This window comes from Lemur catta, chromosome 8 (assembly GCF_020740605.2).
Source record: "Lemur catta isolate mLemCat1 chromosome 8, mLemCat1.pri, whole genome shotgun sequence".
In the NCBI taxonomy this organism is placed as follows: domain Eukaryota; kingdom Metazoa; phylum Chordata; class Mammalia; order Primates; family Lemuridae; genus Lemur; species Lemur catta.
In genome coordinates, this window is record NC_059135.1 from 73,802,571 (window position 1) to 73,828,648 (window position 26,078).

General features: G+C 33.4%; 1 protein-coding gene across 1 annotated transcript in view; it reads right to left on the reverse strand.

The window, feature by feature from the left end:
* ACVR2A (activin A receptor type 2A) overlaps positions 1-26,078 on the reverse strand; it is an 88,604-nt gene that overhangs the window by 17,264 nt on the left and 45,262 nt on the right. Inside the window, exons 2-4 of the mRNA XM_045558760.1 lie at positions 17,899-18,106; positions 14,752-14,861; positions 14,401-14,555 (exon numbers count right to left, since the gene is read on the reverse strand). Of these exons, the coding sequence (XP_045414716.1) occupies positions 14,401-14,555; positions 14,752-14,861; positions 17,899-18,106 (473 nt within the window). The remainder of the gene's footprint in view (positions 1-14,400; positions 14,556-14,751; positions 14,862-17,898; positions 18,107-26,078) is intronic.

Sequence of the window (26,078 nt, forward strand, 5' to 3'; positions counted from 1 at the left end):
ATATGGATGACATTAACTTCAATCTTGTCAGAATTGAGGTCTCAAGCATTACTAATTATCTACAGTGATCACAAAGCAAACAACTTGAATTAAGAGTTCTCATAACATTCAGTACTACTGTTACAAATGTACAGCAGGAGAAAATCATTTTGATCCAGAATCCTTACTTTTCCCCAATAACATTTTCTGTGAACTTTAGAATACTCCTAACAGTATTCCGCTGGTTTCATCCACTGTATACTTCTTTAGAGGATGAGGATTAAAAAAGTACCAGAAAAAGAAAATTATGGCTGTATCTCAAGGACTCCTCAAATCCACTATTTTCTCCAATGACTGTTTAAATTTTTTCTTCATTAATCTCAGAAATACCCATAGTCATTTGTAAACACATTGCAGAGAGGTATATCAAATATAAAGCACATAAAAGAAATATGTAAATATTGCTATAGCCAAACTGTTTTGTTCATTCTAATTTTGCAACATATTAACAATTCATTCCTTTGCTTATAATTATTTCCCAAAATTGATCTGAGATTAAAATTATTTGTGTTCAGGAACTGATTGGCAAAAAACGTACAAATAAAAATCCAGAAAAGTGGTCATGATAGTAGATAACAAGGTATGGTGAATGAAAGAAAAGTACATGGCTATAGTTAAAAAAAATAGAGCAAATATACTATATAAATAGGAGAACAGCATCTACAAATCACAAGGGAATCCTCCCTATCAAAGCAGAACCGCAACCCTTCACTGAAAGCATTCTATCAGTTCATTATCTGCAACTAAGGCAAGATGTAGGAAGCCTTTTGGAAAGCTTCCAGAGAAAAGCAACAGAAATGTTTCAAGGACTGCATAATGAGTATTGTGAAGAAGAACTAAAATTTCTGTGGCAAGAGCAATAGATATGATGACAGCAGGTTGCACCTCAGACACTTGGAAATGATATGTCACCCCAGATCAATGCATCTCCCTGCACCTTTCTTCTCCCTTTAACTCTTCTTCTAACACCTCAAGGACAGTGCTCTCGTTAGGCATCATTCAGACCACTGGTGCCACTCAGGAATTTAAAAAGTTTATTCCACATTAGAAAGACTCTCAACAACAGAACCATTGTGAGGAATTATATAGAAAAAACCTGCAATTTTTTCTTCTAAACTTAGACAATCTTTATAAAATGACTTGAGAATTCCTATTTTAAAACGGAAAGATAAAATAGAAGACTTCCTGTGACTCATTTCAAACTCAGATATTTATTTTTAAAAATGTCTATAAAAGTTTCTTTTCCTTCCACATTCAAAACCTGAAAGGTTAGTAAAGCTAGAGTGTTTTCGTTTAGAGGAGTGACAGGTCAAGGAGGTCAGATACAAATCTTCTAGAAAGGCGGGGCTGTCAAGTGTGATTCTCAGTGGGAGGAGCCACAAGAATCTCTGGAGAGTTTCCATGAAAACTACACCCTCCCGGCCTTATCCTTCAACTGACCACCTCTACCTGTAATAAGAAATGCTACTGATAGGAGCAGGCTGCTTATGTGAATGTAGAAACCAGACGGAGGGGGGAGGGCTTGAAAACTACTCTTTTAGAGGCAAAGAAAACCATTCAGTCCTCGAGGCCCAAGAATTATTGTAAACTGCATAAAGAAATATTTAAACTAAATAGAAAGGCAGAGTTTTCAAAGCTTGGATGCGAAAAACTACTAAAGTATGCACATAAGAGCTGAAAGCTGAAGAGGAAAAATAACAAGGTACAGGTAATATGGCTCTAAACTGAAACACTAAGATTTTTATTTATTTTTTTATTTGTAGAGATGGGGTCTTGCCATGTTGTCCAGGCTGTTCTCAAACTCTTGGTCTGAAGTAATCCTTCTGCCTTGGCCTCCCAAAGTGCTGGGATTATAGAAGTAAGCCACTGTGCCCGGCGAAAACACTAAGACTTTTTAATAACTTTCATATAAATTGGTGCTATCTCTCTAGACAACATACACATTAACCATTCTCTGTTCTAAAGGGTGCTAACCACATGAATATGATTCAATATATAAAACAAGATTTAGATTAATTTAATCCACATCTCCAATTAAGAATATGTCAGCAGTTCAAAATACAATTTTAGTGTAACATTAACTTCAGTTTTAGAAAACATATAATTTTCAATGTATATATTTAGAAAAAATGTTCATAAAATGTTTTCCAAATGCATAAACTTCCAAGTTCCCACACATTTCCAATGCCCTGTTCAGCAAATTTCTAAGCTACTATTATTACGAGAAAAAAAAACTTAGATTACTCTCTTAATATTACAATTATTTTCAATATTGTATCATAACAACCAGAAAAAGCACTGTTGTCAAAACTACTTAAAAGTTAAATGCTTCAATTAAAAAGAAAACTGCCAATTTCAAAGGGTGAGAAAAAGGTCTACAAAGATACATTACTACAGAGTGTCAAAATGGTATGGGTTAGAAATGGCATGTGTTTTTAAATGCAATTTTAAATAATACTCTTTAATACTTAAAGGACTGGGTTAAAAAATGAGTAACTTTGTAGCACAGGTTATAACTATATAATCTGGAACACTAATCAACAAACCTTTTTGCCTTTATAATGAAAAATTACTAAAATGTAAGCTTTAAATACACCTCTAATATCTAGATTTTACTTATCTATAAGAATGTTAGAAACGATTATCAGGTAATCAGCATCATTACAGTAGTTTACTCACAAAAAACTGAATACTTGATCCTAGAAATAAAAATATATACCTTTAAAATATATGAACCCTTGGGGAGACAAATTCAGACTTAAATTTCATAAATGACAAGCAACATTCTGATGTCATCCATAAAACATAGCTTTGCCCTACTACACAGAGAATCGGGTGGGGGCCCGGTGTTTGCCAACTATAAGGACTTCAGAATTCCCGAAAACTTTCCCTAAGTTTCCAGTTCTCCTACAATACCCATGCTATTTTAAAAAGATACACTTTAGAACATGACTCTCAATACATTTCTTCCTTACCAATTTGTATGTGAAAATTATGGTATCAGAAGACAACATGTTGAGAAGACATGTTGAAATGACAACTGGAAAAAGTCCTCCCACCACCCCACCACACCCAGTATCATCACTATAACCAATACTGGAATAAATTATAGTAAGTGGAGAGCCGCAAAGTCATCTGTGATCATTTTACTTCTTCTTAGCCCTCCACGAAGGGTGAATTTTAATCTAATTATAGCCTTAAACCTCCATACAGCAAAAGATCATCAGAAGTTATACTTCTGTAGCTAGTTCATTTGCTAAAGATGCCAAAGATGAAACTATTTAAAAATATAGATTTCACATTAAAAGATAATGAGCTGAACCAGAAAGTCAGCCTCTATTAAAAATGAGCACATGCTAACATGTAAGCTAATGGCATACTATAAAAATTAACCAATATAAGGTTGTTAAGGCTAATGGAGCCATTAGGTGTTAAGTTCTAATCAAGTAAAGTAGTTGTTTCTTCATTCTACCTTAGATAAGTATAAATATTGTTAATAATCTCTTAAAACCAAAGCTGTTACTATGTCAAATCAATCATGTTTTTAATACTAAAAGTGGAAGAGAAAACGCTTTATAACATAAATGTATATGCTATAAAGGATGCACAGTAAAGCAAAAATAACAAAAATCTAGGGACAAAATGTTAGTATGCATCCACAAAAAGTTCCACAACCATAAACAAACAATGCATCTTACCTCTATCATTACATGAAAGGCGTGCTTGTGAAGAAAAAACTCAGGCAAAAGAAATTATGACTCATATCCAGAATGAAATGAAAAATGACACATTAGTTACAAAAGTGAAGGAAAGAGAATAATGGTTTAGCTTTTTTAAAGTTGGCAGTGATCCAATGTATTATATTTTTAAAGCAAGGATTGGGAACACTTTCCTTATAAACAGAGGAAAGTAATATTTAAAAAAAAAAAAAAACCTTGGGTATGAGGGATAGGTAGTAAACAAATTCTTGACTCCAGAATAAGCCCATGTTAACTGATCCAATGGACTTTATGCCAGCAAATAAACTAAACCAAGTATTAAATAATAATTACTTATTTTTCTAAGAGGTTCCAGAGTCTAAACTATAAGATTAAAATAAGCAATTTAACTGAGGAAGGTATGAGTTGGAATTGCCTTCTGGACACCAGAGGGCAGTATTGCCTTTAACAAAAGCTAGCTAGTAGCACTGAATAAATTTATATGTAACTGGAATAATTTCCTCAGACCACACTTTCTCACAGTCATCTTAAGAACCTCTAGAATTTCCTATTTCCTGGACTGCCTCATTCCTCTTTCATGGAAGACAGTATAATCATAATGATGAGGAAGAAAAGTGTTTCTGGTGGCTATGTGAGTGTGTGCAACATAAATAATACACTATGGCAAGAAAATAAGACAGAAGAACAAGAGCATGAGAATTAAGTAAAACACACGAACAGACCAGGTCTATGGTTAACCTACTTGCCCAGTCACATCAAGGTGAAGAAATTAAGCAGTGGTATCCCTGGAAATGAGTATCCACACATACTTCTCACATTCTGAAGATACTCAGATACTGACAGAGGACAAGATTATCATGTTTCCAGCCATCCCAAAACAGGTAAGGGCTTAAATTTAAAATTAGGAGAAACACTGTCACCAATGTTAAGGAAGGCTGAAAAGTCTTCCAACAGATGACTATATTCCCCAGTTTCCAATATTTCTATAGAAAACAATAGCACTGACAAAAAAAACTGACAACTCACATATCTATGCCAGTTGCTTAATTAGTTTTTCCTCTTTCTAGATTTTATTCCCGTGACAATGATTCAAGACTATTTATAATTCATCCAAAAGGCTGAGCTAATCCTACTACCAAAACATCAGTACTCCAGAGTAAAATCCATCCCTTGAAAGAAATGCATGCCAACTGAATAACTAGATTATAGCTTCCCAAGGCTCAAGGATCTCTTGGATCTTGTTTAAATACAGGTGCTTTCAGAGATTAAAGATGCCACTGTACAAATACTGTGCAAGTAGATGCTATCTATACACCTCACACCAAAATATGTCTCTGTTCAATACACTTCTCAATAAATGAACATTAGAATAAGCTATCAATGACCCATACTAAACAAAAGATACCAAGAACAAGCCCCAAAGTACAAACTTTGTGACAAAATATGAAGGGTCAAGAGAGAATCCAAAAAAATAAATTCACTGAAATACACAAACAGATAAAAAATAACCAAGTATGTCTTTGTGTAATATACTTCTCAATAAATGAACATTAGCATAAGCAAACAAGAGACAGCAACAGGCTTCAATGTATAAACTATGTGACAAAATAAGAGTCAAAACAAAGCCCCCAAAAATAAATGCACTGAAATATATGAACAGACAAAACCAGGTAGGATTCATAAATGGAAAATTTAGCTTAAATATTATGTACTAGAATCGTAGGTTAATGAAAATCGAATCTGCACATTAATGCCCATTAGGTATGTAAACGATAAAGAGATTTGCTGCTTATTCCTTAGATGGGAAAGAAATTATTACCAAACTTCATAAGAGAATGAATAGTACTTCTCCATTCATTCAATATTTACTGAGTGCCCAGTTTATGCCAGGCATTGACTACCCAGGCTCTCATGAAGCCTACATAAGGCAGAAAGACTAATTAATGGTACACACTAATGAATGCATAATTATAAACTAAGAGCAATAAAAAAGAATTCAGTACTTTGAACGCCTGTAAAGAAAAATGTGACTTAAACTGGAGGTTAAATATAACAAGATTTCCCTGTGGAGCCGACACCTGAGAAATGCAATAAGTACTAGAGGGAGGCAGCTAAGGTCAAAAACAGTGTCGTGACACATACTAGATTTCTGACTTATGCAGCCAAACGGACAGTGGTTTCATTTACTGAGAACCAGGATTGAGAGAGACGATCATTACCCCTGAATATTAAGTGCTTGAAGACATCTAAGTGGAGATATTTAGTAGGCAGTTAGTGTACAGATCTGGAATATAAAGAAATCTTTCTAGAAATATGGATTTTTGTTATAACTAAACATGTATATATGATATGTACTATAAATTTTCTTTTATTTCTATTTAAACCATTCTAAGAATTAGCTATATCTAAATAGACAGATAGGTATATTTTTAGACACCTCATGCAACAACCTTTTAGAACTATCAACAAGAATTAAGGTCTCCCTACCCAAAATATGTGAAAACTGACAAATTCTGAATTTGTCTCCTCTTAATCATCTAATTATCTTACATTCTAAGAAATTTTATAATTGTTAATTTAAAAAAAAAAGACTACTGCCAAGCAGAATAGAAATAGAATCTATAAAGAAATAATACAGTATGTGTTAGGACAAATGTTTCTGAGCTAAGGAAAGTAGGATATACATTAATAGAGTCAATAATATTGTTATGTCAAAGGCACAGCCATGATTCTATCTAATTAGATCTTCAAAATTCCTTTGTGATAATTCCTCCTTCCTACAGTTTCTCTCACCCTACTCCTCCAAAGCAAAGCAAAGAAAGACCAAAGTGGATGAAATGATGATTCTGGGCATGTTCCCTAAGAAGTGGTTAGCCCTGGGGCTGAAAGTCTGAAAGTGATGTAGGCATGCACATTCTTCTTTTAGGGTTGCTGCTCACAGAATCAGGTTTGTGACTGGCTACAAAGAACTTTTATTTATTTTAGCCTTTCCATTCTGCAAGTGAAGCTGAAAAAAAAAAAAAAAAAGGAAAAGGGCCATGTTATACATGAATAAATTGTGATGTGGTAAAATGGTTATCTACAAGGCTATATATATATGCTCACTACTATTTTAAATGTAATTTATGTACTCTGCTCCCTTTATCCTACTTTAAGTTTTTTATGGACCCCATCTACTTATTTATTGAAATAAGCCATTCAGTTAATAGATAATAAATGCTTATTAGCCTTTGCCAGTTATAGTAAGGTGACTCTAAGCCAAGTCACTTCACCTGTGACTGCCTCAGTTTTCTTATCTATAAAATGCACTTGATAAAACAGAACCTATTTCATGGGGTATTGAAAGATTAAATGAGTGAATATGTATAAAGTGTTCTGTATAGTGCAAGATACAGTACTCGAAATCTTTTAAGACACTAAGTTAATTTCAAAGTATTAACTTTGATATATATCAACAATAGTTTCAATAAAAATGAACTTGAGTTCAATTTTGAAGTTGTTACTACTCTGTTAGCAATAACAACTAACACTTAACTGAGAATTTCACCAAGCACCTAGATGTGTCTCTTCTCCCAATCAGTACAACTGGAATCAGACATTTCTCCTCCTTTCATCTACTCTTTGCTTGAAATTATTGAAGCAACTCCCTTTTTACTCTCTACCCTTCATTTCTGAGCTGCAAAGTCACAACCAATCAACCTGTTTTAATTCACCTACATACTAACTGTGGGCTCCAGGGGGGCAAGCAAGGACTGTGCCTGTGCCAGTTTACTATACATGCAGCATGGTGCCTGGCACCCAGTAGGCACTCAAGCATTAGGTGAGTGGTTAAGCAACAACAAACCTTCTTAGCCCATCTCCTATAAGCACCTTTCACCAACAAATGGACTTTGTCATTTCTATTATCTTAAATTAACAGAAAAGATTTGACAGCAATGAAGTAGCTAGGAGAGAAGGAACGGGTCTAGGATGAGGTCCAGGAAATGAAAAATATAGAGGAAAAGCAAACTCACTTCCTCCTATCTACCATATCCTTGCCAAATGAAAAAGGATAAATTATGTACTCTGGTCTATATGCATCAATCCCATTTGTAAATTGGCAGACGAGGCCCTCTACAAACCAAAGAAAACTTGAACTCAAGATTTTAAAATTTGAATGGAAGTCATTTTTAGAAATGCGGTGCTGTGATTAGTTTTAGTGTGCAGCTTTAACTTGTTTTAAGCTGTTGATAAAACTTTAAATTTTTCTTCCTTCTCCCCTTCCTCCCTCTTTTTGCTTTTGGATGTGGAATTTTAGCCAATCTCCAAATGGCCCTGTCTGAGCATATGTGAGTGAAGTAAATTATATACGCCCGATGAGAGCAAGTTTTTGTCAAGCTGCATGTCTATGGACAATTTATGACATTTCTCCCCATAATTAGTTTAGAAGCATACATAAAAGTTATAATTTAGGTTCCCAATAATATGAAAATAATCACACACCAAGGTGAGACACAGAAGGAAGAACATTTATAGTAGCCCTGTACTATTTCTTAGGCTTATACCAAAAAAAAGAAAAAAACACCCACCAAGCTCAAGCCTAAAACAATAGTATTATATCATATTTTAAACATACTAAAATAATGCAGTTGAAAATATTTGTGAAATGTAGGTTCTCTTAGCAGAAACCTAATACAATCTCTAAACTAGTAACATACCTCATTATATACTTTAAATATACACAATTTTTGCAAAAAAAATCAAATTTTGGCATTTCATGAGAATACAATAAAGCTGCATTAAATTTCACTCAAAAATACATCACTTAAAAAATGAGATTGATTAAAAATATCAAGCTGAAAAGCTATCCTCTGTATACTCTTAAAAGAAGACAGTTATGGAATATTTTATAGTTTATAAAAGAAAAAAGTATATACTTGAACAAATAAGATTAGAGAAAAGTGTCAAAGGATACATACCAACCTGTTAAAACTGGTTAATTCAAGAAAGTGACAGAGGAAGGGAAGAGACGAGGAACAAATGACTTTCTCTTTTTTTGGTCTGACACTTTTTCTATATGATTTTTCTTGATTCAGCAAGTGGGTATTTATAATTAATTTTTAATTAGAAGAGAGTTTAAAAAGAAGAGGGAGGAAATAAGCGAGAAAAAGCAAAAGGGAGACAAATATGGGTTCACAAACTCTAACCACCTAGCAGTCAATCTATTTCAAGGTATGTTTCTGTGGATGTAGTATTTATTTCGTAACTTAATATTAGCATATTAAATACTCTTAATAAATCTTAGTAAATTTTTCCTGCTTCCTCCCCCAATAAGGAAGCAGCACATATTCCTAAATTGACTTGGCTGAATGATGTTAATCCTACCCTTCCAGTTTATTATTAATTTTAAGTGGGTGCATATATAGCCTCATGTTCAAGAGGAAAATCCTACAAAGCATTTTCACAGACGGCTTGGTTTCTCAGTGGATAGCAATTTGACATAGCATGAAATGACAACCTATTATTACTTTAATAGTAAGGTCAACAGGATTATTTTGTATGCCCAATTTAGGTACTCCAAAAGCCTTAAGTCCTTACCAGACCAATACCTAGACAAAATGTCATGATGTAGAGACTGGACAGGCTGATGGCATTTAAAAAAGTATGAACGTTGCAATACTAAAGTGCTATTTATATAGCCTTTAAAAATGAACAAGAAGATAACTTTATACCTGTTAAAGGCAGGTCATTTCTAGTCCCTAAAATTCATTTGCTTATCAAGCAATTTTTTTATCAGCACAAATATAGATCTTATAAACAGGAAACAGTTATGAAAGCAATGTAGTTTTACTGAAACTACATTAACTCTAACCACAATACGACTTCTTAATAAGGGGCCATCAATTCCCTCATATTCATGACTCACTGTCACTAGAAAAACCAGTTTGCATTCAGTTTACTCACTGCATATTATAAGAGCATATTCTACAGGTGGAAAGATGGTTTCAGCACAGGCAAAAGAAAGGTGATCTGGGTAATGAAAGTCGGTAGGATGCTTCAGTCTGTGATTACAGAAAGAAACTGAGTAACATCATTCCCTTATAAAAGCCTGAAATACTTCAACTTATTTTACATTCCCCAAAAACACCGCCTCAAGATTTATCTCAAAACAAAGCCTTACAGCACCTGAATGGGTTTATTAAAGGAATCCCTAGGCATACTACATTATCATTGCAGAGTAACTCTAAATACAGCGAACTCAATTCACCACTTGCAGAATGGTTGTTACATACAAATGCTGTATAACATACGGTAGTAACTACAAATACATACCTTATCTTCAGGAACCTTACAATCTAGTGGGAGAATGGAACACATACACAAGTGACTATGAGCCCTTCTCAACTGGGGTTACTCATCTGAATCACAGAAAACAGAAAATGACTTAAGCGCTATTTTCTTAATTCTCTCAAGGATGATACATAACCAGTATAATTTCAGATGCATATGATAGATGGCTTAGGGTGTAGCGGGAAGAAAGAATCAGAAGGCAGACAGGGTATGGAAGACCACATGTCATGCTCCATCCAAACTTTGTATTCTTTACCAGGGATCACTGGGAACCCTCAAATATTTTTAAGCACAGAAGTAACATAATCAAACATGTAAAATGCTATTCTAGCAATAGTGCAGATGAAGGGAGATAACTGAAAGCGAGATGACTAACTATGAGATTACAGAAATATAATCTTAGCCCTCAGGAGTAAGAATGTCCTAAACTACAATAGGATCAGTAAGAATGAAAAGGTGAATGAACGGGACTTGGTAAATGACAGGGTCAAGAATAGAAGTAGTTGTCTCCAAGGCTTTCATCCAGGATGACTGGGAAGAAAGTGATACCATGAAACAATGTTAGAAAAATAGTAGTTATGATTTACAAGGAAATATGAATGGCTTCAGCTAAATAAAAAAAAAGTCAACTGCTTTTTTCTCTGCCTTTTACTGTGGTAGATTAATTTTAGAATAAGTATTTTTTATTGGTTACTAAGAACCATAATTAAAGACCAGATTTTAAAGCACTTATATCCCTACATCGCTTCTTCAGGATAAAATACTAAGGAAACCAGAAAAAATTCTAAACAAGTTGATGTATTACAGATAAAGAATCCCACTACTTAACTGCCAGAACCAGCTAACTAATCATGAGAACAATGCCTTACAACAGACCAGTTCATTCAACAAACCAGCCTTCAGCCAAATCTCTGAAGAAAAGTTTCCCTAAGAATGACAAATTTTATGTCATTGTCTAAAAGCATTTAAAAAATCTGGAGGAATAATGTTCCAGAAATCCCTGGGAAGAATGTGAGATCTTTTCCTAACTGGTCTTAGAATTAAACTTGGAACCATCGGAACATGAATATGGGGTGAAATACAGAAGTCACCTTCAGACTTCAATTGTGTATGTCTCTACCTACTTGTCCTACCCTTCAAAAAAAAGTCTTGAACTAGTAGGCATTGACAGTATCAACTTAGAAGCACAGGAATTTTTATCTACAACCCAAACACAGGTCCCTAAATCTTATTCTAAAATGTGCTTTAAAAACTTTATAATGGAAAACACATGAATATGCCCTTCTACATGTCTATGACTTGTTTACTTCCCTTTTCCCCTGTGTGAGACAATGTTAATGTGAGATGATGTTATTGCTCATTTTAGTAGTCACACAAACTATTCAATAACCAAAAAGTAGGAAAATAAATTAGCCTATAGAATGATTTTCAGTTGACCGGGATGTTTATTGAATTATCTGAAACACCAGAAGTATCTGCTTTCTGAAAAAAAGAGAAGCAGAACAGTATAAGCAATAAGAGCAAAGTTTTAGTGTCAACAAGTCCTTGGGTCCGATTGTAGTTCTGACACTTGTGAGCTTTGATATGTCTCAATTTCTTTATGTATAAAATGGGATCGTACTACATAAACAACCCTGTGAGGTAAAAGTTAATCAGTGCTTTCTACACCAGGCTCGTCACCAGAATCACCTGGGAAGCTTATTAAAAACATAATGTTCCAGACCCCATTCCATACTTTCAGCAGTATGATACTAAAATTTTTATTTCTAACAAATTCCAAAGATAATCCTTATATACCAGTCCCACAATTTGGAAATCATTGAAAAAACATACATGCACACTTGTTATATATTTCTACATAATTTATATTTTTATGCATAACAGAGCCCTAGTAAGCTGTAAATGTGCAATAAATGCTTGATATAATTATCATTAATTATTTTTAAATTGGAGATAAAACTAAGCCTTTTGTAACAAAATGGCCACTAAGTAGTCTTCTAGAAAGTCTTATAGTTCTTGCAGAACTAGAGTTTGCATAAACCTCTCCCCAAAAATGAAACCTGAAGAATGAAGCCATACTGTTTCAGAGACAGTGAGAGAAGACAAAAATGAAGTTCCACATTGATGACAATACCCCTTTTTCCACAACATAGTTTATGACAGAAGGAAAGCATAAAGTCAGGCCTGTCTTATATTTTTCATTACAAAGCTTGACTATATAGGTCACTGCATCATAAAATCTTTAAATTCATTCCTTATTTTTCAGCAATTCATACAAATACATGTGAATTCATAACAAAGCAATGCAAGTACTAAGTAAATGTGTAAAATAACATTAACCATAACAAATATCTAAAACCTACAGAGATGGATATTGATGGAAGATTCCTGGTTCTTATTTACAAATAACATCTTTCCTTTTTAAAAATCTACACTCTTGAATTAATTAGTATTTCTAAATAAAAGTGGCCTCATACAGAGAATATAAAGCCTTTTAAAATAATGCATTAACCACACTTTTGGATCAATATTGTATACAGATGAATGTTACCTGTAAGATTATATTAACTACTTAAAAATTCCTTCTATAAAAACCTTAACAAATTTATTTATAAATGTGGTTTCCAGCTTGTTTCCATCATATCACAGATCTGGGATAAATTCATGAAATAATTACAGTACTGAATACTCTCTTTCCTAATTTAAATACTAGAGTCGGACACAGTGGCTCATGCCTGAAATCCTAGCACTCTGGGAGGCCAAGGTGGGAGGATCGCTTGAGACCAGCCTTGTCAACATAGCAAGATCCTGCCTCTACAAAAAGTAGAAAACTTAGCTGAGGATGTGGTATGCACCTATAGCCCTAGCTACTCGAGAGGCTGAGGCAGGAGGATCACTTGAGCCCAGGAGTTTGAGGTTGCAGTGAGCTACGATGACACCACTGCACTCTAGCCAGGGCAATGGATTAAGACTCTGTCCCCCCCAAAAAAAAATAGAATGCTAAACCAAATTTTTAAAAAGTTACCACTGACAGAAGATAAAGTATATCCTGTGGCCATTTGGACCAAATTACATATATTAGGCACTAAATTTTTTTTATTTTACAAATGATTCTAATGAACCCAAACTTAGTTACTAATGTTTATAAGTTAAAATATTTAAGTTATAGAAAATAGTGTGTTTACCTAATTATAAAACATGGTTATTTTACCTTTGGGTTTATTTCTCCACATACACATCTTACAAAGATTATGGGAATCAATGATCTAAGGCTAACAGATTGCTTTAAATACTGAGAAAGAAGTGTGTTATGTAAATAAAGCTCATAGGGAAGAAGTTGTTTTGGTAATTAAATTATAGAACTTTACCATTTTCTTCAATCAAGTTTTAGCCATTAATCCTACTAGTATTAGAAAAACAAAGTTAAACCAAGAGATCCAGAAGGCTGAGGTAATCTGATCTTAAGAGCTATAACACAGTAAAAACTAGAGCTTAGTGATGTGTCAAGCAAGTATAACCAAAAGTTATCAGCTTTCCTAGGCCTGTTGAACATTAACTACTTCCATGAAAAGTCCTCTCATAAAGCACTGGACCAGCGGCAAGTGCCTACATGATAGAAAATGAGGAAAAGTTAATGAATTTCATTTGATTACCGTCCACACCTATATTTTCAGAAGTATTTGGGATGGGGTGAATGTGAATCAAAAGCTTTAAAAAAGTTTTTTGTTTTCAGTACATACTTGATATGCTACAAACAAAAAAATATGCTTGACCTACCAAGAACACACGGGAAAAAAGGTTGCTCTTCTGCTCCTTTTCCCTAAAACATTTTTATGGATATATCTTCCTGAAGCCTTTATGAAACCCCTCTTTTCCTACTTTCTTGATTACTTTCCTGGGTCCATTCCCATGGTTTAAAGGATGTTTTGACAAGTAATCTTGAGAAATGTGCAGAAATTTAGAAATACAGGAGAGGATGGAAGGGTTATGATATCAATTCTTCTCTATCATTAATTACTTCTTAAGAAGCAAAGCAGGTAATACTTAAAAGTATTAGAATGGAAGTAAAACTCTCCAAAGAAGAATAGGAATGGGAATATCTCTCATTCTACTCTACCTTAACCCTTAAATGAGAAAAGTTTAGGACATAGCAAATTAGTAAGTTTGCAAAATCAGCTATAGTTCCCATGACAATAAACTCTCAAAAGTTAACTTCAAAGGAAACATACAACAAGCTAGTGGGTTTCATCACAGTAATATTTCTCAAAAATATAAAATTTAAAACAGTACAAAGTACAGGACGATAACTTACTTGAGTTGGAACAAGTACAGGAGGGTAGGCCATCTTGTGATGCCTGTACACCCAAAACGCACAAATGACAATCCCCGCAATTAACATAAGTGGCACCAAGGAATAGAGCAGGATATTGTAATAGGGTGGTTTAGGTGTAACTGGATTTGAAGTTGCTGCAGAAAAGAGGGGGAAAAATAACTCAGATTTAGTCTACAAAATTCTATCAAAAATATTTATCGTAGTGTCAAATTTTTGGAAAAGAATAGAATGAATATGAGGAGGTAGGAATAAATTATTCCATCAACACAAATATACTTTGTTTTCAATCTATTAGATGAACAAACCTATGTTTTTTCCCTTTGAACTTACGCTGTGTGACTTCCATCTCCGGAAAATAAAAAAATTTTTCATTACACATATTGCCCTCACAGCAACAAAAATATACTTCAGGGCTGTCTTTTTTTTCTACACAATCAGTCCTATAAATAAACAGAGGAGGGACAATTAAAATCAATATTATTATCCTGACCCTACCAAAGGTGTTTTTCTTTTTAGAGATAAAATAATGAATGAATCATTTATACTCAACTTCAAGATACTTATTAATATATAATTATTAAATCTTAAAAGCCAAAAAACATTCCTGGATTCCTGTTACTAAATCTCATCAGAAAAAAAAACATCAACAACTGATTTTATAATAATCACATGACTCCTTGAGACTATTGCTTTAATTTGGTTTTTAATAAGCAATCTATGGCAACCATCTTTTTTTTTTTAATTATTATAAACGCTTAAAGAGGAACCTAAAGTCAATGAGGCAATTTAGTCTAGGGGTACTTTTGTTCACAGGAAATATAGTTTTCTATACAAAAATGAGAAATGTATATAAAAAACTCTGAGAGTGTATGTGTGTATAGATACATATATACACACACACGCTAAATGATGCAAGTTCGTATCTCATGAGCAGAGCATATTTCAACATCAGAGACACAAACTATGCTTAAGAATTAATAGTATAATTTTTTTTAAGCATAGATTTAAATTCCCTGAATGCAATGAATAGGGTTGAGACAGGCAACAAGCAGAGAACAAATACATAACAACAAACCCATAAGACCTACTAACTCAACTGATTAGAATTTGGCTGATTTAAAAAAAAAAGAGAGAGAGAGAGAGAGAGAGACTACTATGTAGGTCCTAAGTCATGCAAAGACATGAATTTAGCCTCTAGAACAAATCCAAATCAACCAGTAAGAAACAGTTATACCTTTAAAAAAAAAATTCAAATTTTTAAATATTGCTAATAAATGTCAGGTGAACTTAAAAGACATATCTGAAAAATAAACTGAACTTCTGTGATAGTTATGAGAATAATAAGGTTATGTTAAGTGAAAAGCTCAAGAAATGTTTTAACAAAATCAAACTTCAAAATATAATCTACAGGCCGGGCGCGGTGGCTCACGCCTGTAATCCTAGCACTCTGGGAGGCCGAGGCAGGTGGATCGCTCGAGGTCAGGAGTTTGAGACCCACCTGAGCGAGACCCCGTCTCTACTAAAAATAGAAATAAATTATCTGGACAACTAAAAATATATATAGAAAAAATTAGCCGGGCATAGTGGCGCATGCCTGTAATCCCAGCTACTCAGGAGGCTGAGGCAGTAGGATCGCTTAAGCCCAGGAGTTTGAGGTTGCTGTGAGCTAGGCTGACGCCACAGCACTCACTCTAGCCCAGGCAACAGAGTGAGACTCTGTCTCAAAAAAAATAAATAAATAAATAATATAATCTACAGAATCAAACTTTAAAATATAATCTATACCAATATGTATTTGGCAGAAGGTAAAAAGGAAAAAATGAAAGCTAAGTTTTAACAATTGATAAAGAGAAGTGTATAAATTTTAAAAAAATAATATTTAGAAGAATGCCTCAAATTATAGGAAATTAACATGATTAAATATTTAGCCTAATTAAGTCAAGAAAATTACTTTTCACCATGCAGTTTCATTCTTCTATCATTGGCTTTTCTTCCATACTTCGATGAGTATGGAAGAATCTTGGATCTTTTTTCCTTTCTCTTCTCTTATTATCCTATTTGTTTTTCAATCAAATTTCCAGAATAAATACAAAAATTCACACACTTTTAAATTAGTATTTATCCCCCAGAAACAAAGATGGAATAGTAATTATTTGCACTAACATACTCCCCAGACTCTAGTGAAAATGGCTCAGTAAAAATTTCAGCACTGTCTGAGTGTCACATAAGTGAAATACTGGTTTCAGGTAAAAAGCACAGTTTTTACTACAAAAAAGAATAGGAATTCCTGATTTCAACTAATTATTAAGAGATAGTTTTGAATCAAGATGATCCCCAAACCTCATTTTTCTTTCCAATTTCTCCCTATTTACCTTTCATAACAGCACATATCATTTGATGACTACTTCTGTTGGTAGAGAGGCTAACAATCAGAAATGCAGCTAAAATGTGTAAGTATAGAGAAGTAGTCCCTGGAAAATTCACAGACTTAGAAGTATACCCTAACTACTAAATGTATATTTAAATGACTCTTTTAATTTCATGAAAAGTAGGGCTAATTCAATTTTCAAGGTCTTATTCGATGTATTTTGCTATTAGTCACATATGGCTAATCAATGACAGATTCAGATCATCAGCTGAGGCTCCTGAAAGTGGATCTGGAAGCATCTAGTGTTCAGTGTATATAGCATCATTTTTGGCTCCAAAACGTCTGGTTATCTAAGACTTTGCAGGCTATGCTAGTCTTCAGCATCCACCCACCCACGGTGGAAATCCTGTAGCCCAGAATAAGCAATCAGCCCAAAATCTATGGCACTCCTTACAGAAAGATCATAGGCAGTTAATAACATGATCATTATATTTTATTTCAAGTACAGAATAAAACAATTTATACAAGACCCTTCTAAATAAAATGTAGCTTTCTATGAGGACTGTGTTAGTTCTAAGGGAATTCTGAACATCAAGTTAAAATGTCTGTTGGGGTAAAGAACAAAGTCCTCTATTAAAAAAAAAAAAGAAAAAAGGTAGTAAGATCAATTTCTGCCAGACACATAAGAAAGGAAATGGAAAGGAAATTAAATACTACGATTAAGCTTCATTCTCCTTGAGGATAGATTTTCAACAGATATACTTTCTTTTAAAGCTATTTTCAAAATCCTTTTTCCTTAATATTGGCATTAGAAAGGTTTATAATCCTAACAACATGGGGAAGGAAATGGTTCTTATCTAAGAGTTCTTACTACTTGGTAAATTATTCAAAAATATAGCAAAGATAAAATGTAAACATGCCAAATGTATTTTATTACTTTAAAATTCATATCTTGTCATTACAGCATGTTATAATGTTCTTCATAATCCCATCTTTAAAAAAGCAAGAAACATTAAAGAGAAAATTCACGCATTCATCTTTCCCCTTTTAAAAATTGGGGAAGGATGAAAATTACTCAAACTATCATAAAAAATAAAATATATCCTTACCTGTCATAGCAGTTGATATCATCTAGCCAACAACCTTGTTTTACTATTTCAATGGAACCAGAAATATTCTTCCAGGTAGCAAAACAATGTCGCCGTTTATCTTTGTCACCATAACAGGGTTCAACACCAGTCTGATTGCTTTTGTCTTTTTCCCAATTAGCATTAAAGAAAAGACACTCCTGAGTTTCTGATCTACCAAGTATAGCACCTGTAAGATAATAAAAATAACAATTTAATATAACTGTATTAGCTCTTAAAATAAGAGACTGTCTTCCAAGATATTGACTTCAGGTGTTCCTAAAATGTCAATAATTTACTGTCTTCCCAGTGTTATAACTTTGGGTTTTAATTACCAAGTTAATCCTTGTATAAGCATAAACATAATAATAGGAAATGACCACATATATCACAAGACTTCTCTGGATAACACTAGTTTCACTTCACTTAAGAACATCCTTGATGAAAAGCAGCAAAAATTGTTAATTTTATTAAATCTCAATCCTTGAGTAGACTACTTTTTAATATTTTGTTTGACAAAATAGGAAGTAAACAAATGTAATTCTGCTGCCTAGTGAAGTACAGTTGACCCTTCAACAACTCAGTGGTAAGGGGCACCAACCTCCCACATAGTTGAAAATTGATGAATAACTTATGACTCACCCAAAACTTAATTACTAATAGCCTACTATTGACTGAAGCCTTACCAATAACATACATAAACAGTCGATTAACATATATTTTGTAGGTTGAAAGTATTATATATTGTATTCTTACACTAAAGCAAGCTGGAAAAAAAATAAGAAAATCATAAGGAAGAGAAAATACATTTACAGTACTGTATCAATACTGTAAGTTTACATCATCTGTTTACAAGTGAATCGCCTGTCCAAAATGCCAGCAACCACTGCTGCAGATCTCAATCTATGGTCAGTATCAATTAATTCAACTTTTTCTTGTAATGGCATGACTTTTCTCTGCTTCTTAGGAGTACTTCCTGCATCACTAGTGGCATTTCGTGCGAGTCCCCTGGTGTTGTTATTCAAGGTTTATGGTTTTGCCCTTAACAGGATGAAAATACACAAGAACTGCAAGAGAACACTTTTTACTGCCATATGCAATTCAGTGGAGAGATGAACTGCTCACGTGGAGATGATTAGTGTCATAGGGCGTTTTAAGAAATACAACACTTGAGGCTCACCTAAATAGCAACAGGAGGTGGCTATGAAATTATTACAGTAGGACAGTATGTACTACAGTTAATTTTATGCAGTTATGATTTAATATTGCACCTTTATGTTTGTTTACATTTCTCTCAACTGTGAATGGCATCATGTATGGTCTGTATGTGTATGCATAAATTTTGACAAATTTAACTTCAATAATAGATTTATGTATACTTTATGGTGGAAAATGATGATAAAATAGACAGGTATCTATATACATTGTATGGACGCATGCCATAACCTAACTTTGTCTTAATTTTTATTGATATTTCTAGACTACACAGTTCATCTGTGAGTTTTTTCAAATTGTTGCAAATCTCAAAAAATTTTTCCAATACATTTATCAAAAAAAAAATATCCATGTACAAGTGGACCCATGCAGTTCAAACCTCAGCTGTTCAAAGTTCAACTGTACAATGGCTGCCGCAAGAAAAAGCCTTTGTATGACAGAGTGGTAAACTCAACAAGCTATGCCTATTCAGACTTGGGGATCTGGCAGACATGTTTTCAAAAGTGAGCCAAGTGAATCTGTTCCTTTAAGAAAAGCAACTGACAGTATGCACTGCCAATGATAAAATTTAAATTTTCAAGCAAAAATAAAAATTTTGGACAATTTGTACCTACTGCCATTAGCATGACACCTTCCCAATACAGAATCTTCTGATGAGATCAGTGGTGATATTAACAAATGTGACTTCTTAATACAGAATAATGAAATATGCCGATATTTAGAAAGTCTACATAATTCAGAGAACCAATATTTTCCAAATGAGCTATATGTGATGTTTCAAAAGCATTCATGGATAAAAAATCCATTCGGTGTGCATGACAGATCAATAGATTTTAATGTCACAATGGACAAAACGTTCATTAATAGTTTCAGATTCCCCATTGCAACTACCTTTTAAGAAATTATGTCTTATCTAGAAAAGCAAGGTAACTGGAATACTCAAAATTATTCTGAAAATAAAGTACAAAAGAGAATTCTTACTTCCTGATTTTAAGTCTTACCAAACAACTTTAGCAATAAAGACAGTGTGGTCTTGATGAAAAGACAGACACATGCATCAATGGGACAGAATAGAGAATGCAGAAATAGATCCACACATATATGGTCAGAAAAGATGCCAAGGCAATTCAATAGAAAAAAGATACTCTGCAACAATAGATGCTGGACGAACTGAACATCCATATGACCCTCCCACCTCCACAAAAAAAAAAAACCCACAACCTCACAACCCACATCTCACGCCATAGACAAAAATTCTAAATATATCATAGACCTAAAAATACCTAAAACTATTAAACTTCCAAAAGAAAACATATGAAAAATCTTTGTGACCTTGACTTATGAAAGATTTCTTAGAACACAAAACACACGAACAACAAAAGAAAGAATTAATAGAATGTCAAAAATTTCTACTTTTTGAAAGTTAAGGGAGAAGAAAAAAGAAAAGTCATAGATTGTGAAAAAAATACCTGCAAAACACATTTCTAAAAATGGACTGATATTTAGAATGTATAAAGACCTCTCACAACTCAAACATAAGAAAACACACTGTCCAATTATAAGAAGAGATATGAATGGAAAAACTCTACATGAAAACCTACTCAACATTATCAATCAGTAGGGAAATGCAAACTAAAACCACAATGAAATACCTATTAGAATGAGTAAAACAAAACAAAAACAAATAAAAAACAGACAATATCAAATGTTGCTGAATATGTGGGCAACTGGGACTTTCTCACACATTGGTGTGTTAATGCAAAATGGTCCAGCCACTTTGGAAAACAGTTTTACAGCTTCCTACTGAAAACATTTGTCCATGCAAAAATCTGTATGTGACTGTTTAGAGTGCCTTCATTTATAACATCCCCAAACTGAACATGACCCCATATCCATCTCTGGTAAATGGAGAAGCAAACAGTCCTACAATAAAAAGGAGTGAACTGGTGATAGCTGCAACATGGATGAATCTCAAACATTATGCAAGTTAAAGGAGAGAGACTCAAAAGGTTGTCCCATATAATTCCATTTACACAATATTCTGGAAAAGGCATAATTATAAGGGCAGAAATCAGCTCAGAGATTGTCAAAATCTGGGAGTGAGGGGAAGGTAGTTGATTACAAAAGGGCATGAGGAAACTGTGGGATGACAGAAATGTCTAACAGCATGACTGTGGTGATGTTATATGACTATATGTATGGGTCATACATTCTAATCAAAACTCATAGAATTGTACATCTGAAACAATACATTTTATTCTATATAAATTATACTTCAACAAACCTGAGTTTAAGAAAAAGGAATATAAAAGAAACTACCACTTGCTGAGTTATGGTATGGTATCAAAGAAAAATGTCCACAACTATCTAAAAAATTTGTTAAAATACTATTCCTTTTTTTCTAATTATATACTTGTGTATGGCCAGATTTCTTTCATATACTTTAATCAAAATAACATATCACAACAAATTGAATGAAGAAATAGATATAAGTATACAGTTTCCTTCTACTAATGCAATCATTAAAGAGATCTGCAAATATTTCATTCATTTTGTTTTGTTAAATACTTTCATACAAATCATTCTTTTACTAACATAATGCATTTATCGTTGCTATTTTTAAACAAACATTTAGAAATTTTCTATCTTAATAATATGATAAATATTGACAGATATAACTCACATAAAAATTTCTTTGAGCTCTAAAGAAATCTTGAGACCAAAAAGTTTGAGAATAGCTACTCTACAATGTACTAGACTAACGCAGAGACGGAATTATTTGTGTAGTATCTGTGGGCAGTAATGATGCTATGGACTTCCTCTCAACTATGGAAGAAATAATTGCATGAACTGACGTATTGCAAACTATGCTGGTAACTCCATCTCAACTGTATACTACAAAAGGTCTGTTACTACCATGTATCTGTATACAAACAGTAGCCATTTTCTAAATTATTGCTTTTCAAAAACTTGTTGAAAATATAAGCAAATTAAGTTTTCTCTTTTGCCAAATAATCCAAAAACACTAACTCACTACCCACACTGTTATCTTAAAACAGGGATTATAAACTTTTTATGGAAAGATCCAGACAGTAAATATTTTAGGCTCTGCAGGTCATGTAGTCTGTTGCAACTACTCAACTCTGTCCTTATAGCACAAAAGCATCCACAGACAGTAAATGCATGAGCATGGTTATGTTCCGATAAAACTTTACTTATATGGACACTGAAAACCGAATTTAATGTAGTTTTTACATCTCACAAAATATTCTTTGTTTTTTTCCAACGATCTAAAAAATATAAAACTCATTCTTAGCTCTGAGCTGGATTTGGCCCACAGGTTGTATGGTCTCTGCCACCCCCTATTTTAACATCCTAATTCCAACAGTCTGGCTAACCTGTCTTTTTTTTGTTTTGTGTTGTGGGGGAAGGGAGTCCCGTGAATTATCACGCATTTAATTCATGTTAAAAAACCCTATGTAATTATTTCCAATTTCCAAAAGAAAAATCCACTGAGGCTCAGAAATATCCCTTAAACAAAACTGACAAAAAAAAATTAAATGTTGCCTAGAACAGAACTACCAAATAAGTTCACCTTTGGTGTCAATTCCAATCAATGAATAGTGGCTGCCTGGAGCACTGTACTGAGAAGGATTTGGAGGATTTTTTTTAGAGAAGATTTTATATTATGGAAGAGAAGGGGAGAAACAGTGTCTCATATTTGCCCTTCCTACTCTAGATAAAAGATAAACTAATGGCCATTTTATTTATTAAAAAGTTATTTCCACCACTGATTTTTTAAATGTAAATATGATTTCTGGATGATTTTCTAGATCTAGACTATCATTTGGCTGAGATTTTCACAGGTAGAAAGAAAACTGCTTGTGGGGACTACTGTGACAATCTCCCCACCCCTCCTCAAGTTGATTCTATAATCAGTCTCTAACCCATCACATCTCTAAACTCTAAATAACATAATTATAAAATAAAATTATGTGTATTTTTATATCCTTAAGCTTACATTATGATTTTAAAGGTATAGTTCTACAAAGGATGGCAAAGTTATTTACATATATTAAGTGTTAACAGTAGCTCCCAATTTATAATTTTCTGAAACTTTAACTCTCTATCCATAGGTTTGTTCTATCAAAGTAACTCCAAATAGTTAATACTGCCATTTCAAAAGAAATAAATAGGCATAAAAGGTTTGCATGCAGGGTTTAGTACAGTGGTTCTTAACCAATGATGTGCATCAGAATCCCCTCTATATTTTGTCACATTCATATGTTTGAGGACCACTATGCAGGTCCTGGGAAGGGGTAGCTGAAAAGTACAAGATGGAGATATATAAATACATACACATATGTATATGTGTATTATATACATATATACAATATAAATATATATGTGTTGTATGTGTATATACACACTATACTAATGGTGTCATGAACTTCCTCTCAACTATGGAGGAAATAATAGCATCAACTAACATACTGCAAACTATGCTGGAAACTGTAACTGTATTCTATAAAAGAAGGGCTGCTACTTCTAATGTACATAGTTTGTGTTCGTGTTTTCTGTTTGTTTGTTTGTTTGGTTGGTTGGTTGTTTTGCAAAGACTCAACGGTGATCTAATGTTCCTCCCTAGTGAAGAACCACTAGCTTAAGAGACTATAGCCTGAACCTGGAATCTAGTCCACAAACTGTGACCTTAAACAAACTACCAAGCTCCTCACTACCTTGTTCCCACATCTGTAAAATTAAGCAGATAGATTCAATTTCCAAATTCTTTTCCAGACCCATAATTTATGCTCAGTCTAGTTATAGTAAATCAGTGAGTATAGTCACATAATCCAGTATCAGAGTAAATTTAGATAATAGTTCCATATTCAAAGTAGCACTTATGTCTTAATGATTTGCTTCATTTTTCCTACCATTAAATAACAACAACAGAAAAAAAACAGCAATACACAGAACCTGAAATTTCGTAGGATATTTGGCCATAAAATAACACTGCAAAAGTCATGTTCAATTCTAAAATGCTCATATGAGACAAAGTAAATTTCATTTAAAGCAACTACATCTAAGGACAATCCAGGTTTTTTTTCAATGAAGCATTAACATAATATACCAACACTAAGTTTACACAATCTCTTCCAGAAACAGAATAAGAGGTACTACTTCCCAACTCATTTTACGAGGCCGGTATTAACCTTGATACTAAAAACAGACAAACATAGCACAAAAAGAAAAACACAGACTAGTATCTCTCATTAACTTAGATGAAAAAGTCTTCAACAAAATTTTAGTGAAGAAAATCCAACAATGAATTTTTAAAAAGACAAAGAAAAGTACTACACCACAACTAACTAGGATTTATTCCAGATATGCAAGGCTGGATCAACATTCAAAAATCAATCAATGCAATCTACCAAATCAACAGGTTAAGTGTGAAAAATTATTTGGTCTTATCAATTGTCACAGAAAAAGAATTAGACAAAACTTAATACCCATTCATGATAAAAATTATCAGTACACTAAGAATAGAGGGGAACTTCCTCAATGCCATAAAAAGCAACCACCAAAAAACCTACAGTTGATGTCATACTTAATGGTAAAGAGCAAATGTTTTCACTCTAAGATCAGAAACAAGGCAATGATTCCACTCTCACCACTCTTATTTAACATAGTACTAAAAGCTCTAGCTACTGCAATAAGGCAAGAAAAAAAAAAGAAATTGAGGTCACACTAGCTAGAAAAGAAAAAATAAAACTACTTATTTGCAGATGACATGCTTATCAACGTAGAAAATCCCAAGGAATCTTAAAAACTGCAAGAACTAATAAATGAATTCAGTAAAGTCACAGGATATAAGATCAACACACAAAAATCAACTGCATTTCCTACTGACGACAAATAAGTAAAACCAAAATTTAAAATGCAATACCATTTACAACTGTCCAAAGAAAATAAAATAGATATAATCTAACAAAACCCAAATAGGATCTATATGATGAAAATTATAAAATGCTAATGAAAGAAATCAAAGAAGACCTAAACACTTGGACAGAAATACTATGCTCAAGGATTAGGAGACTCAACATAATAAAGATGTCAATTCTCCCTAAACTGATTTATAGGTTTAATGCAACTCATACTAAAATCTCAGCAAATTTCTTTGTAGTCATAAACAAGCTTATTCTAAAATTTTTTTAAAAAGAATAAAGTGGGAGAAATCACTCTCCACTATGCTGATGTTAAGGTTTACAGTGTAGCTGCAGTAATTCAGACAGTATGGTATTGGCAGAAGGATAGACCACCAGGGCAGAAAGAGAACCCAAAAAGAGATCCACGTAAATATGCCTAATTAATTTTTAACAAATGAGCAAAGGTCATTCAATGGAGGAGAGAAAGCTTTTTAAAAAAATGGCTGTGGAGCAACTGGACAGGGTTCAAGCAAGTACACACTGAATGCCTTTCCCCTGGCTATCTATTGTTTTTCTAGTAGTGCCAGAAAGCCCAGCTCTTGAAGAAAGCATCCCATGCTAAATCTCTCCATATAGTGACAATTTTCAAGTTTTCTGAAGGTTATTATGTATAACAAAATCCTGAAAGTCCTTTAATCAGGACTACTTCTCCCCAACTACACACTACCTGAAATCCAATGTAAAATGTTTTATTATTTATTGTTTTTAATCAGTTGTCCATACATGCCCTTTTTTTACATGTCAGAATGCCACTGAGGGTTAGTTTTAAGTGTTCTCACCATAAAAAATAAGTATGTTAATTATTAATAGCTTGGTTTAGCCATCCCACAATGAATACATATTTCAAGCCATGTTGTTCATGATACACACCATTTTTGTCAATTAAAAAAATTATTTTTTTTTTAAAAAGAATGATGGTATAAGGACCAGGGAGGCTACATAAGTGAGAACAGGCTAGAC